Raw genomic sequence first — 16,830 nt, 5'->3', positions numbered from 1 at the left:
AGTTTTATATCAATGGGAGAAGTCGTATATCCATGATGGCACTATGTATCTAAATTCCAATATATGTTTTTACCAAAGATAAGTGGATGATTGTTTTTTTTTTAATATGGAAGGGATCCTCCCTAGAACTATCTGATTATCTATCTTATTTGAATAATACTACTGAATTTTTGAAATTTGAGATGAAATACTCAAATGGTTTGATAAGTTTCTTAGATGTTGCTGTAGAGTTGCGAGATGGTGTATTGAATACAAGCGTATATAAAAAGGAGGCTGATGCTGGGAGGTATTTATATGGTTCAAGTATGCATGCCCCTCACATCTTTAAAAGTGTGGTCAAGGCACAATTTGGTAGAATATGTAGGCTAAACACTGATGATTCTTGCTTCTTAAGTCAACTGGAGGAAACATATGAAGAATTTATAGATAGTGGATATAGCCCTGATATGTTATTAAAAATTAAGATTGAAGTAATTAATAACAGACAGACAATGTTTAAACCATTATTTTTGTCAACTGATGAATGCGTGACAGATTCTCATTATGACTCCTATAGACAAGAGAAGGTTAGGTATTTAACATCTTATAATATTATGACACCTTATGTCAGAGGAGTTATAAATAAATATTGGACTGTCTTAATGGCGTCCACTGAGATTAGGGAAGTTTTGGGTGATACTCCACAGTTTGCATATAGAAATATGAGGACATTAAAAAATATGTTATGTTATAAAGATTTTAGAGAAGATATTCAGGGTAGGTGTAACATAAGGAGGAAAGGTACACATAGTTGTAACAACTGTAGCTGTTGTGGTGATATTTTGAACACTGAGGTTAATAAGGTACATGATAATAGTGTTTTTGTACATCCCTTAATGCATAAAGTTTACACATTTAATGTAACGGCTACTTGCATCAATAATAATGTTGTTTATCTTGCAATCTGCACTGCTTGTTTTTCATTTTATGTTGGAAAAACAACTAGAAAATTGAAAGAACATATAATAGAACACAAATCTGAGACAAGAAGGGCATGTGAAAATAATGCCTTATTCAAACATATTAGTACCCATGGTATAGACCATAAATTTAAATTTAGGGTTATTGATAATGTTTGTGCAACCAGTAGAGGAGGTGATATAGGGAACATTTTGGAAATAAAAGAGCTTGACCGGATTATTAGATTATCAGCAGATAGTGTACCTGGTTTGAATTCTGCTGTTTCACTGAAGCCTGTTTTAGCAAAAATAGAATGTATTAAGTTGAAATAATAATAAAATTTTGTCTTTGTGTATTAATTTTTTACATATTGTATTATATATTATATATTTTGAATTTTATTTATATAATTTTACTCTGAATATATGATGTATTGTTTTAATTAGTCATATGATGCTTGGGCTGCATATCATGTGACCTGATGACTCGTATATAAATTGTTGTTTTAATGAACCTGTATTAAGCATTGAGAAAGGGTGTATAACCTGAAAGCTTTGTGTTGTTATAAAGGTTTCTTTCTCAACGTTGGTGGTTTGTGTTGACCCTGTGCAAAACAGTCAGAGAAACATACCACTATGACAAATCAGCTGAAACAGAGGAAGACAAATTTAAATGGCTACCATTTAGTGAATTCAGTTCTCATCATAGCTGTCAACCTCTTAGCAAAAACACCTGAAAAAAAGCCAATAATGTGGGAATACAACTGCCAAACATATTCAGTTAATTCAGTTCTCACCATAGCTCTCAACCTCTTAGCAAAAAACATGTGGACAAAGCCAGTAATGGGGGGAATACAGCCCCCAAACATTCAGTGAATTCAGTTCTCACCAAAGATAGCTTTCAACCTTAGCACAAAATACCTGGACGAGGCTAATAATGGGGGAATACAGTCCCAAAAAATATGGGCAAATTTCAAATATCCATGTTATAAACTTAAGACAATAGCTAGAATAAAAGGTTTTGTTTTACCATGTATTTTCTGAAGAATATGGTCTGAAATTCAAATGCCTGTTATTTTTAAACATTTGTTAACCAGGAAACTAGGCTGACTTGGAACAAAACAAAGCCAATTTTCAGCAGAGCAGGGAGAAACACTCCAGACACATTTTTGTAAGAGATGGGAGGACATGCAGACTCCACACAGATGGCACCCCAGCCAAGAATCAAACCAGAGAACCTGTAGCTGTCAAGTAACAATGCTACTAGTGCACTACAAACCTTTACAAGGAAAAATGAAGATACAGAAACCACAGATTTATGAGGAACAGAACAAATATGAGGCAAAAATCTGCAATTTTTTACAAATAGTGGTGGGTAGGAAATTCAGGTCCTTGCTACCTGCATCCAAGGTACAGGGTTCGAGCCTGAGTATCTCTACCCACCACTATGTGTTAACAGGGGCATCACACACACACACACACACACACACACACACACACACACACACACACACCATTCCAACTCCACTACCTGTAAATGGGTCCGGAAGAAGCAAACCTTCCCTGCAAGAGCTTAAAACTCAACTTACCTCTCTCCTGATTGAAGCAGCAAACCTCCACACACAAGATCCAACTCCATTGTCTGGAAGCACCAAACCCGCCGCGCTTGACTTCCAACGCAGTCCCTGCAAGAGCTTTAAACTTACCTCTCTCCTGATTGGTCCTGCGCTCGAATCCCTGTGAGATCTTAACATCACCTCTCTCCTGATTGGTCCTGTCTGCGGATCAAGCAGTCCAGAGCTCCTCTGTTCTGTGCAGTCGTCTACTGCACAGATTCCTGGGCATCTGCGGGGCAGAAAATACCTTCCCTGTATCTGGACTGCTGACTCAGGTAGTCAGAGTTCGCACAGATTCCTGGGCATCTGCGGGGCAGTCTGAGTGTGTCTGCGCATGTGCGGAAGTTCCGGTACTCGTAAAAAAATAACTTTTTTAAAATTTTATGTTTCACATTTTTTATTTCTTTTGTTTCTAGGTGGGAGTGCTGCAGTCCTGCAGTCCGATAGCACGAGCCACCCCTGTAATGTAGCTCAGACCTCTCTAGCATCGCTATGAAGCAGAAACACATGGGTCTTACCTAAACAAATGTTACATATAATCCAAGTAGCATGCAAGGTTATGTTCTGTTTCAAAGTTGTAGGAGGGGTGTGTGCTAATCCGAACCTTAACCATGCTCCTCCTTCTAACCCCACAATGTACCATAAATCATTCCCGTAAGTCTGCCACTACACAAGACACACTTGTACACACAAACATTTACCAACACACACCCACAAGCAAACACATAATACTTATACCCGTACCTAACCCTTACCCTAACCTAACACCGAGACAAAGACATATACATTCTAACCCCCTTCCCAAACCCTACTCAGCAGATTCTAAGAAACAGCATGAGATATTAGACACTTAACTATATGAACATTCAACAATCTCAACCACCCCTAGGGTGGCAAAAAAGCAATGTTCAACAAAATGCGTGGTAACATTTATAAATATGTATGTATATATATATATATCTATATACACATACACACGTATTTTTTTCTTTTTTTACAGAAACCTACAAAGATTAAAGTCATACTCATTAGAAATTAATTTTTTAGTTTCTTAGTATTCATATTTTGCTACCCTTCCAAGTAGTGCATTTCAGAGTTTTGCAAGTGATCTATACCCCTAAACCTCCAATATTAAGGCTTTACTCCTTTAGTAATACACATATGCTGTAGGTCACACTGCTTCTGAGAAGAATGCATATCTCAGCAAAATGAGCTTTTGCTATGTTTGCTTTCGGTATTAAGGAACTTTGCCAGTATTGTTCACAGAACTCTGTCAAGCTGGCCATATATAGCCAAGCTTGTGAAATTGAAATGGTGCTTGTTTTAATATTGCATTAGGTTCTTGTCTGTTTTTTTCTGTAAAAACATCCTGTTGCATGCTAGTTGCCTTAGGATATGCTGAAATTTTCACAAAATATGAAAACTTTTTACCAAAGGACTAAGTACCAAACAAGACTCAGCACAAACATTAAGGACATAGTAACATGGGAATACTCTAGGCAAGTGATCATGGGGACTGCAAGATGCAAAATAAACCTTTAAGTAGACCATTTTCAAATACTTAATGCTCACCTCCCAAATCGAGCAGGCAGTACTTACTAACCCTGGTGTACATTTGTGTCTACCCATCCGGTCATCAAGACTATACTTAAAAGAAGTCAAAGTAGCACTTTGTTTGACCTGTAATGGTATGTTATTCCATTGACTAGGAATACATTGAAGTTGGAACCTACCTCTCCAGCAAGTCTCATTTATTTGTTGGTGCAACTTTAGGTCCTTACTACAGGTGTTTGTAAAGCCACTGCTTTTGCAAAGAAATAGCAAGTCAAATAGAACTGGGTCTTTCATGGATTGAAAAGCAAGACACAGGATACCTCACTTCAACCTGTAGGCCACAATTTTCTTGGTTGGAAATCTTTGGGGCCTTTCCAACTGAGCAATATGCTTGGATTTCTATATACCCGAGAGGGCAATATATTCAGTGATGGGTCTGATAAGTACAGAGGTAGGAGGATAACTTTTTTGGATCTTCAGGATATTCTCTTGGAAATCAACTGAGACAGAGATGATTTCCTGACTATAGTGGAAACATGAGGCTCAAATGAGATAGAATCATCTGCATAAGTACCTATGCCTCTTATGACCATATCTGTCTAAAGAGTAGAATCATTTTTAACATGCGGTGGGAGCAACTTTTCTGAAAAATGCTACTATGCTGCACTTTTTTTCATTTACTTTGGGACCATTTGTGAAACACCATGTATGTACATATTCCAGCCCTTACTGGAGTTGTTTTATATTGCTGAATGAGCGGATAACAGTGCTCAGTTTGCAGTCATCGGCAAACGTGGTCAACTATACTTCTGGGATAATGGCATGGAGGTATGCAAAGTAAATGCGAAGCAGAAGAGAGTCGAGAACTGATCCATGCAGTACCACACTAGTTAACAATTTTACATTTCGAAAGGGAACCAGCAACTTTTATAGCTTGGGATCTATTGGACAGCCAGTTCACAATCCAGTGGACAATAAAGGAATACATATTAAGCTTGTGTAATTTTTCAGTAATACTGACATAGGGTATCATTTCAGAAGTCTTGGTTAGGTCAGAATAAGCAGTGTGCACATAATGACTTCTCTCCATAGACCCTGTAACCTTTTCAAAGAAGCTTACTAAGTTCAGGAGACAGGACCTGCCCTTCACAAAGCCAAACTGATTAGGTTCTAGATCAGTTAAGTTACCTACATCTACATAAATGAGTTCTGCTATGCTACATTCCGTGGTTTTGCACAGAAGGCCAATGAGTCTGATGGGTCTATTATTACCACCGTTTGTATAAGGACCACCCTTATGTAGGGGGGAGTGAGTGACATTTTATACATACATCAGGAGCAAACCTTGTAGATAGGTACAGGTTGAACAGTTTAAGAAGAGGCTCATATAATACATACTTGGCACAGATGAGAATGCAGCCTGGTATGTTGCCTGATCCCATGGAAGTATTATTTATACTTGGCACTGATGAGAATGCAACCTGGTATGTTGTCTGATCCCATGGAAGTATTATATATACTTGGCACTTTTAGAATACAGCCTGGTATGTTGTCTGGTCCCATGGAAGTGTTATTTATACCTGGCACTGATGAGAATACAGCCTGGTATATCGTCTGATCCCATGGATGTGTTATTTATACCTGGCACTGATGAGAATGCAGCCTGGTATATCGTCTAATCCCATGGAAGTATTATTGATACCTGGCACTGAAGAGAATGCAGCCTTGTATATCGTCTGATCCCATGGAAGTATTATTTATACCTGGCACTGATGAGAATGCAGCCTGGTATGTTGTCTGGTCCTATGGAAGTATTATTTTTCAACTTTGACCGGGATTCTAGGACTCATTCCAAAGTAATTTCAGGGGAACTAAATTCTTTGGGATAGTGGAAGCAACAATAAGGACAGGAGGGGTAAAGTAGTAACTACATTTTTCTTCTAGTATATTTGCTATTTCCTTGGGGTCAGATTGCATGATACTGTTATGGAAGAACTCAGTGCATTGCTGGACATCATCCTTAATTTTATGACATAACTGAAGAAAGGTTTGCAGATTCCTTTGGAATCTGTAGCAACATTAAGTTCATACTCTGCTTTATATTTTCTAATAATGTTCCATGCTGTGTGGTCTTGAGGTTAGGAGAAGGGGATTTCTTGAAACGTTGTACTATTTTCCTTCTTTTGTGGTTCAGTTTATTAATACAGAAGTTCCACCAGACAGACTTATTCTTGAATTTACTATTGTATTTTAGGGGGGGGGGGGGGTACTAACTTATCTATGCAAATGTTCAGATACTGTTAGAAGTCAGAGGGGAATGTGACAGCCCTCTCAGTTTGTAAGGTATTGTTGGGAGTTTTGCATATGTCTTCTACAAGGTATAGTAGGTTTGCCTTGAAGTCCCAAAAGATGGCCTCATCTGGTGGTGGGGTGGTACATTCCGGCCTCATCTGGTGGTGGGGTGGTACATTCCTGTTCCCCCAAGAAGGTAATACAGACATAAGAGGTCCTTCAAATCATATGACAACTCACCTGCATGCAGAACTGCAGGTTACTAAACATGCAAATGAATCAAGGATGTTTAGGTGCACAAATTGTAGATGCTGCTTCATGAAATAATATTAAAGGTGAGTGAGTCATTATCCTCTATTTTTAAAAGTGTAATAACATAACATAACATCAGTCAGCAGACACTGTTAATCTCAATAAGTTCAAAACTGATTTTGTTGCTGTGTAATTTAATTTGAACATGAGCAAGCAGATGTTTTTGAATATGTCAGATAAAAATCCATTATATCTGTGACAAATTAGAGAGATCTCATTTAATAATTTAGCAAGTATAAGAAGTAAAATCAGATAAGTGGAAGGTCATCAATTGACATTCTTGAAAGTAGCACAAATGTTAAAAGTCACATTTTGAAAGACTTGCACTCCGTGTAAGTGACTTACGTCTTTGTAAGGCATATCTATAAATAGGTTTACACCAGAGGTTAGAGTCCAAAAGATCTTCTCTCAGCCTGCTCTCAGTGTAAGTGGTCCATTATCCTGAGAGCAGCCATTTGGAATCGGGCCCCATGTCTCCGATTGCATAGACTACTGAGAAGATTACTACCTTACAAAAATCCAAGCCACCTTTGAAACCATTGTGTATTATGAAATTAGAGCTTGAAGAAAAAATATACAGTTTGTAAACTTCTCAGATGTATTGGAAATAATATTGCAAGAGACGGAACCAGAAATGTCAACAGGGAATGGGGAGGTGACTTTCTTTACACAATATTCTTGGTTATGATAGTAATAGAATGGGAAAGCATGCAATATTATTTCCAACACATCTGAGGACTTTTATTTGCTCATAAGATATAAGGCAAGTACATGCTGTCTTATTTAGTAAAGGTTTTTCCTTTGCACTAGCAAAGCGAGCTGAAATTACAAATATACATAGTGAATTAAAATATATGTTATAAAATTGAATTTAAAAAATATTTTGTTATCAATGTATCTAATAAAGATTTTAAATATGATTTGTGAATACCTAGTACTAATAATCCTCTACTTCATTCAGTATTGCAGACATTTGAGCAATTGTGTGACATTGATATTTGTTATATATTACAACATCAACCAGTGTCTAAACAGTATAATTTAAAATTTACACAAAAAAAAAATAGTTGATGAGATTTGCACACTTGTTATTTAAGGTTTATGAGACCGGATAAGGGGGGAGGACTGTTTATAATGGATCAGTTTGATTATGTACAGAGAATGTATAATATATTATTCGAAGATGTGTATAGTGAAGCATCTTTGAATGAAATATAAGTTTCATATCAGAAAATACATGTTATGTTACATGGCATGGTTATTCAAGAGCAGATCAGCCCTAAAGATTACAGACTTTTGCATACTGAGAAACCATTAATTTCTACAATATTTCTGGTACCTAAAATATACAGAAATGTATATGATCCTCCACTTTAACCAGTTGAGGAAGTGGGTACCTTAAAACATATTTCATTGTGAAATATCTTGACTACCACCTTAAAAAAGGAATTCAGCAAGTTGATTACTTATGTAAAGATTTGTGGGATTTTCTTTTAAATGTAATGAAGTAGATAAATAATATAATATTTTTAACAATACACATGAAAGATCTTTTTACACTTATTCCATTAGATAGGACTGAATTGGTTCTTTGATTTTTTTGACATACAATATGAAATTACTTCAGAACAAAATTAATACTCATGTTCATTTAATGAAAATAATGCTCAGTAATAATTGTATTTAATTTGTGGCCCAATATTTTCATCATGAGAAAGGCGTAGCCATGAGAGCTGCATGTGGCCCACTTTATGTTAATGTAGGTATGATGGAATGGGAAAATAGATATATAATCACCACTGAATATACTTCATCATTGTGTCTGTATGCACGATACCTTGATGATATTTGTATAATATGGGTCGATAAGAGGGAGAAGATCTCAAAGTTTATCGAGTATATTAATCAGATCTCACATTTTTTAAAATCTACTTGCAATGTGGATGAACATCTTATTTCATATTTAGATATATTGATTAAAAGGGATTACATTAGAAATATTTAATTTTTTTTAAATACATTGAATACCCACATATTCTAATTCTTTCCTGCATTACACCAGCTGTCATCGCTCACATCAAATACAAGCTGTAATAAAAGGACAGATAGTGCGGGCAACATGGATGATCTTGTTATATGATGATTTTATTAAGGAATGCCAACAATTAAGGAACATGTGTCTTAATAGAGGTTATGCATTACTTTTAATGGGTTTATATTGCCATGTCGACAGGGCTGTTCACTGAACGCCCGTACGTCAACACATGTACACCAAAATACCTAAATGTTGCACAGCCACAAAAGTGATTTTTTTTCCCAGGGAAAAAAGTGGTAGGCCGTTGTTGGGAATTTGCCATTTCCTCCACTGTAGTGGAATCTCGGAGTTGGTATATTTAAGTAGGGTGGATGTGGGGGGCACAGCCCCTCACAATGGGGGGTGTGGAGGGCAAAGCCCCCCAATTCATTGTCTCCATTGGTTTATTTTGATTTTTGTTGGCCAAGCAATTTTTTTCCATGGAAAAAAATAGCTTTTGTTACTGTTTGACATTTAGGTATTTCTGTGTACATGTGTCGACTTAAGAGCATTCGATGAACAGCCCTGTTGACATGGTAATATAGACCCACTTTTAATTAACTCAATTATGGATGAAGTTACTACTAAAAGAAAAAAGGATTTTATATTCCATTGCATTCTTATAGATCTAATGTTGGACAATCAATCCTTCAGGAGATAAATTCAACAGATAGTGAGGATGTTATAGAAAGTATTAATATTAATGGTGGTGAAAATGATAAACCAAAATCAAAAAACAGCTATGTTACATCTTCTGTTACTACCTATTCCTTGAATAGTGAGTGTATATGCAGCATTATGAATAAAAATTGGCAGCTAATTAATGCTAATTCTGATATGGAAAATAAATTCAGTAATAAACCACAGATTATTTATAAGAGGGCAAAGAGTTTCAGAAGTATTTTACAAAACGTCCGAGATAATAGTAGTCGTGTCCCACACAGAATGTTTAAGTATGATAGTTTCAGCTATCGTAAATGTATTTATGTGTGACAGTTAATTGTAGCTGCACAACAGGCTACTACAATTTTTGGCAAATTTAATTGCAATAGACAGGGAGTTGTGTATATAGCAGTTTGCCAAGAATGTTTGGCATTGTATGTAGAGAAAATGGAATGTAAATTGAAAGAGCAAATTTTTGAATATACTTATGAGATAAAGTAGAAAAGTAATACAAATACTTTATGTAAACAGCTTAGTCATATTTCTTCTTTTTTATATTTTCCATATTGGAAAAGGTTGAACACAATCCAATGGGTGGTCTCTGGAAATTAATATTAGAAAAGAGATAATTGTGATGGCAGATGAGATAAAATGCTGCTGCACCACCTGGGCTTAATGAAATGATAGCTTTTTACTTGTTTATTAAAATTGAGAGCTTATCAAAATAAATATTTTGTGGTGATTGTTAAATTATGATTTTTAAAATGTAGAATGTATATTTCATGTGCTTTAATGTTTTTGTAATGTTTTATGCATTCATATATTGGTAGTGTATGGCTTTAACAATTGGAAACATTTTATTGGACAACTATGTCATGTGACCAAGAACTTCTATTTAAATGTTCTAATGTTTAGTGAAGTCTTTTAATTGAGAATGAAAGCAGTATAAAGAAAATGCATGCTTATTGGTTATAAAATCAAAAGTGAATTGATTTCATGCACTTAAAATTTAGACAGCTTTGAGAACTATCACTACCTATATGAAATATTTCATTCAAATTGTAATGGGATTCATTTAAGGCAATTACATAAGAACATATTAAGGCATGGATAATAGCTAATGATAAAACTTTACAATCCCAGCTATAGTAACTGGGCGAACAGTAACATAATGTGTGGGTTAGGATTAGGGACAGGAGTAGTCTTTGCCCTCTCTGCACCACCATAATCATGTGTGCTAATCCTAACCCTAACCCTAACTCCACCCCACCCTTAACCCTATTCCTGCACATTGCATTACTAAAAACCCTTTCCCTAACAGTACCACTACACAAGACAGAAGAACACAGAACACACACATCACCAATCCTGTAAAATGGTAAATCTGTTCCCTTACCTAACCCTTACCCTAACAGTAACCCATAAACACTTTCACTGAAGAAGTTTGCCATTAGCAGCAGACGAAAAGCGCTTAAGAATTAAACTCATTTTGGATTATTTATTCGTGGCACTGAATTTTTGTTTTGTCTGCTGTCTGGTACGATTTTAGTACAGCACTGACGTGTTGGAGCATTTGTGGAGTACTACGAGGCTTGCCTATTTGTTTTTCTACTTTCACAGATATACCAGCCAGTAAAAAATTTTCAGTCAAATGTTTGTTTTCCTGCACACATCTACTTGCAAACACTATAAAAATAAACATTCAGTCAAATTAGGTTTTGTTATTTTGTACTTTCAGTTTTTTTTCACATACCTCTCAATTGTACAGATTTTCACAGAATGTCCAGATTTTTTGCCTCATATTTTTGGTCCATTTTGCATGAAATCATGTTTTTCTGGCAAATTATTGGCAAATCATTAAAGATTAAAGTTAGAAAATAATGACAGACAATTGAGTTTCAGACTTCATACACTTCAGAAAATTCATGCCGATGCAAAACTTGCTATTCTATCAACTATCTAAGTTTGTAAGTGCAATATTTAAAATTATCCCTATTTTTTTACCTTTGTCCCACATTTATTTATGGATTTGTCCAGATTTCTTGCTCTAAGAGTTTGAGAGGTATGCCCACCCCCCAGAAAATATGCTTTTAAGTATTTGGACACATCAGATTCTGTGAATATAGGTGATATTATTTTGTTGTTAAAGGATGGCAAGTCAAGTATAGACTGATATAGTTTTTGTCCAAATTATATTTTAAATATACCAGAAAATAGTAAGTAAATCTGAACATCTATTTTTGTGATATAGTTTGTTATTTTCATTTAACATTTGTTTACCAGGAAAGTCTGAGTTGGAACAAAACCAATTTTCAATGTAGGTCCAGGGAGAAATGTTCCAGATGCATGTCTTTGTAATGTGGGAGGAAACCGGAGTACCTGGAGAAAACCCACACGAATGCAAGAAGGACATGCAGACTCCACACAGAAGGTGCTCCAGCAGAGAATCGAACCCAACAACATCTTGCTGTGAGGCGACAACACTATCGCTGCACCACTGCGCTGTCATATTTTCTTTTCCACACCTTCTGGCTTGTGTTCTGCCAGATCAAGAGGACATCTCATTAAATGTTTATAGACTTAGTTATTTCTTAATCAATGAAATATAAATCGCCATATCTATGTGCTTTAATATTCAGTGCTACAAAAGCCTTTGATTTAATCAGTTGAGATTACAGTTTTCAAGCAGTAAAGCAGTATGAATGGTCTGACATATTAATCCAAACTTGTGTGTGTAAATTAAGATAATTCTGTCGGTTAATTAATTTTTGAAATGCTATACCTATACCAGATGTGTTTATATGTGTAGTTATTTTTAATAGTTATTAAAACATAACAGTACAGTCTGTGGTGTAGATCATAGGCATCCAAGTAGCTATAATACTTTTTTTAAAAATTAATTATTCAGTCTTTGATTTATCTTTTCTTTTTTTCAGCAAATCACTGTCACTCAGATAAAGGTTGATAAAGTTCAGATTATTGGGGTAAACAACAGCACTTTTGCTCTTTGTCTTGATCAGGATGAAAAGAAAATTTTACAAAGTATAACAAAGTAAGTAAAGAGTCGTCCATCTGATCTGTTTTATGACTTAAATGTCTCAGTATTATAAACTGATTGACATAGATATGATGGCATCATATTGGTTTCTAACTAGTATAACTAATTCACATCTTGAACTACTTGGATGTAGCTATAGGTCCTTCCTTTATTGGTCATCTAATCCAGCAACAATGTAATACTGCTGAGACTTTACATAATGTTTCATTAGAGATGAATTCCTAACATTGATGTTGTATAAGCAAGCAATAATCCCCAACAGGGTGTGTGTTACTGTGTAAATAATGCCCACACAGGAGTGTTATGAGGCCTGATGCTGCAGGCACACACACACACACACACACACACACACTCCAAAATCTTCATGTGCATGTCACTAAATCTATCTCTTTCCTTGTCTCTAATTCTAACCCTATCCTGCAAATACTGCCATATGAACTACAACCCTTAATACCAACATGTTTGATATATCAAAAGCAGATACACACTGACTAGGCCATCTACAGTGACACCATGGTCTGTATTGTTGGTCTGAGGCATGTAATAAACTGCTACTTCCATTTGAGTATTTTTCTACTGCAGCTCAGTTTATGATTTTTTTCCCTGTGCACAGTTGGATCACGTGCAGTCTTTTGTTTTGTGTTTTTGTCTGTTTGACTATTGATCTATGCATTTTCTGTTTGTAGCTGTAGAGTCTTCTACAATTGTTGTGCTGTATGTTGGCTCTTCCCTAGATCTGGTGCTGTATGTTGGCTCTTCCCTAGATCTGGTGGTGTATGTTGGCTCTTCCCTAGATCTGGTGGTGTATGTTGGCTCTTGCCTAGATCTGGTGCTTTGTGTTGGCTCATCCTTAGATCTAGTGCTGTATGTTGGCTCATCCCTAAATCCAGTGCTGTATGTTAGTGCATCCCTAGATCCAGTGGTATATAGTTGCAATCACTGTCATCTGCCCTTCCTGTGCCATGTGCATGTCATTGTATTTCTGTATTGCCAATACATCTCTGTGGAGTTCCTCTGTGTGGCTGAACATTTCTCTTCACTTCCCATGTGTATGTGAAGAAAAACCCATTCACAGTTACAATGTATGCAGGCACACACAATGCAGTTCTATTATTCAGACTTCCTTTGCATAGAGGCACATCTGGATACAATTCCTTTGTGTGGAGCACATCCCTGTACACGTCCTGTATGTGGGTACACTTTCCATGCAGTTTGTGCCTGTGGATGCCCAACCTTCCACAGTTTCTATATGGGAGTACACACCACATGCAGTTCCTTTCTGTGGGTGCACATCCCTCCACAGATTCTTTATCTGGGTGCGCAATACATGCAGTTTTCTTTCTGTAGGTACACATCCCTCTGCATTTCTTTTGTGTGGATGCACATCCCTACATGCCTACTGTATGCAGGTACACATCCTGTGCAGATTGTCTCTGTAGCTGTAAATCATTGTACAGTTATCCTTTATACAGGTACGCATCCCATGCAGTTCCTTTTTGTTGTTCTTATGTTGGAAGCATGTCCATTTCATTGCTGTTATGCTAAATGCATACCAGACTCTGTGTGTAAGCCCATCCCATTTAATTTCACCACTGTAAGCTTTAACTCTTGGATTGCTAGGTATTCACTCCATGTCACCACCATTGTTAGATGTTCACCCAGATAATGTATTGTATGAGAACATAGTTGCAGTTTTTCTGTCGGATACATACTTCCTGCAGTTTTTGCATGTGAAGGTACTCTCTTATGCTGTCAAGCTGCACACCCCATTGCATTTTTTATGCTGAAAGCACTCCTCCTCTGTATTGCTACATTCACCTTAATGCAGGTCATATGCAAGCATGTACAGCCCTCTACATTTCTTGCTGTGGATATATACTCCCTCCACCGTTTGTATCCTAGCTGAACACCTTCTGTGGTTCCTGTATGTTAACGTAACTCCTCATTTCCAGTGTTGTATGCAAATCTCTTCACTAGTCCTGTGCATATGTGCAACTGAACAATAATAGAGGTGTGCTTTAGATTATGTCAGACTTTTTCAAACTTTAGGAATAGCTTGTATGTATATAATTTCCATGTAAATGTTGTGGTCAACAGCTGTCACTAAATATAAGAAAACAAATGAAATGTGTAAGTTTTGTTTACTCCATACTGAAGTGTCCTAATACTGTTTGTATTGCACAGGTGTGAGGTTTCTGTTTGCTACAAACCTGAGAGAAATGATGTATGGAAGCTGGAAAACCAATCCTCCCATTTCCAACAAGACCGAGAGGCCCAGTTATGTTCCTTGTTGTGTCTTCCCATTGCAACATTTAGTGGTGCTGCACTATAAAGCAAAAGGACTCTGTGTGTTTTGTGATCCCTGGCCTTGAAAGATAACAGCAGCACAAGATGAAAGAGAAGGCTCCTCAACAAAGACTGCAGTGCATTTCCAAAGAAGGCAACAATGGTTACTGTGTGAAAGGTCATAGGATATGAAACACTGAAATAATGCAGCTTTCTCTTTGCATAACTCATAATCACCCGCTTATGAACAGGATATAATTGTTTAGATCTGTAAAACAGAGAGTAGTAAGACAGAAAAAATCGTCTTAATTTGGCATTATATTTAACTTCTCTGGGAGGGATCTGTTGAACATCACCAGAAAAAATAATTTGGAAAACTCAGGTAGTTTTCCAGCAAGCCATGATTATTCTGTGAAACTGTTTGGTTGTTTTTCTGCTTGTGATGACTCAATAAGTGTCAGATTGCCTATATGGCGAAAAAAAGTGGTGCTTAATAATCACTTTTGGTTCAAAGGCCAGTTGCTGCAGTCTCCAATTTTTAGTATGTTTTATGTGCACTTTTATAATGAAATAATATTTCCTTTTTTATAGTTTAGAATTGTTTTGTTCATTTATGCATCTTGCCCCTGCAACTCATCTGTCTTTAAATTAAGACTTGTTTGCTTTTAGAAAATGACCCCAGACATTAGCTGTATAATACTGTTACGTGCTTTTACATGTATTATGTCACTTTTGATATGTATCCTCATTTGAAAATGCCTTTATATCACACACTGCAGATCGGCTGTGTTTACTCTATGAGTGACAGTGATATCCCAACTTATAGCATGCCAGCATCATAGCACTTGCCACCTTTAGATGACCTGACAGCAAAGAATTCACACTTAGGTAGCACTTTCCACACAAGCTCATTTTTGCCGTTTGTGAGGAAATTGCTAATGCACTTTTTAGGTCACAGAATGCTAACTAAAAGCTGGTGCTTTACATTCCCATTCTAAGGTCTTTTCATTAAATAAAGCTGCAGTTCTTACTCTGACCAAAGCATAGTACCATGAAATGGATAATGTACAAGTCTACACCTGCAGTGCAGGTCAGCCAGAAAGGATTGATATGTTTTAGTAAAGTGAAACTGTACGTGGAAGCCCTTTGCTTTTATACTTGACTTTTGGGCAAATTTTATGAATCATGATATTCCGTCTTTAAACCCATCTACATTTTCATTTCTTTAATGTATACCAGTAATACAACAATGTTAGTTTAGATATTGAAATACACTTTATTAAAAACAATGTAAGATAGAATAAGAGGCACTTTATGTTAACATTCAGACCAAATATTTGACTGTAGTTTATAACAATAATTAAGCAACATTAAACAGAACAGTCCAACACTCACATCTCCTTAACAGGGCTGAACTAATAAAGGGGATGAGGGAACTGCAGATTCAGGCTTCCATGTCTGAAACAGGCCCTGCTGGTGTGACTTCCAGTTCAGCCAGAAATTCTGGGCTGTTGTTATACCAAATAACTAGTTCCCTTTCATCTCCAGGCCCATGAAGTCCATAATCCAGCACTATTTCTTAACTGAAAGTCATTACCAATAGCAACAGTTCAGGCTATCATAATTCTTTCCAGTATGACTATGGGACAATACCTCTCAATTGCCCAGAATTTCACAGAACATCCAAATGTGTCCCTCTTTTTTTTTTGGTCTGTTCATCACAAAATATGTGGTTTTCTGGCAAATCATTGAAGATTGCAGTCACTAAATAATGACCTACATTTTAATTATATCCTTCAGAAAACGTATACCAATGCAAAACCTGTTATTCTAGCAACTTTCTAAATTTGTAAGAGCAACATTTAAAATCTGTTCCTGATTTTGGGCTCCTCCCCCTTTTTGTCTTTGTTCAGAATTCATGTGCTGTGAGGTCTTCAGGTATGTACGGAGCTCCTACTTCTCACTTTCCAAACATCAGCCTCCTTATCTAGTTTAGTCTCTTTTGTGATTTCTCGAATCAGTGACTTTTTCTGTGTC

At 36.4% G+C, this 16,830-nt stretch overlaps 1 protein-coding gene across 1 annotated transcript in view; it reads left to right on the top strand.

The window, feature by feature from the left end:
* Positions 1-16,589, top strand: part of PIK3R5 (phosphoinositide-3-kinase regulatory subunit 5) — an 823,030-nt gene extending 806,441 nt beyond the window's left edge. The window contains exons 19-20 of the mRNA XM_044085025.1: positions 12,386-12,501; positions 14,692-16,589. Of these exons, the coding sequence (XP_043940960.1) occupies positions 12,386-12,501; positions 14,692-14,839 (264 nt within the window). The 3' untranslated portion in view covers positions 14,840-16,589. The remainder of the gene's footprint in view (positions 1-12,385; positions 12,502-14,691) is intronic.
* Positions 16,590-16,830: the final 241 nt, after the last annotated feature.

The sequence above is a fragment of the Protopterus annectens genome, chromosome 10.part0, assembly GCF_019279795.1.
Source record: "Protopterus annectens isolate FY-2018-M chromosome 10.part0, PAN1.0, whole genome shotgun sequence".
Lineage (NCBI taxonomy): Eukaryota > Metazoa > Chordata > Ceratodontiformes > Protopteridae > Protopterus > Protopterus annectens.
Note: the sequence above shows the minus strand (reverse complement) of the source record. Positions and strands in the feature narration are given on the sequence as shown.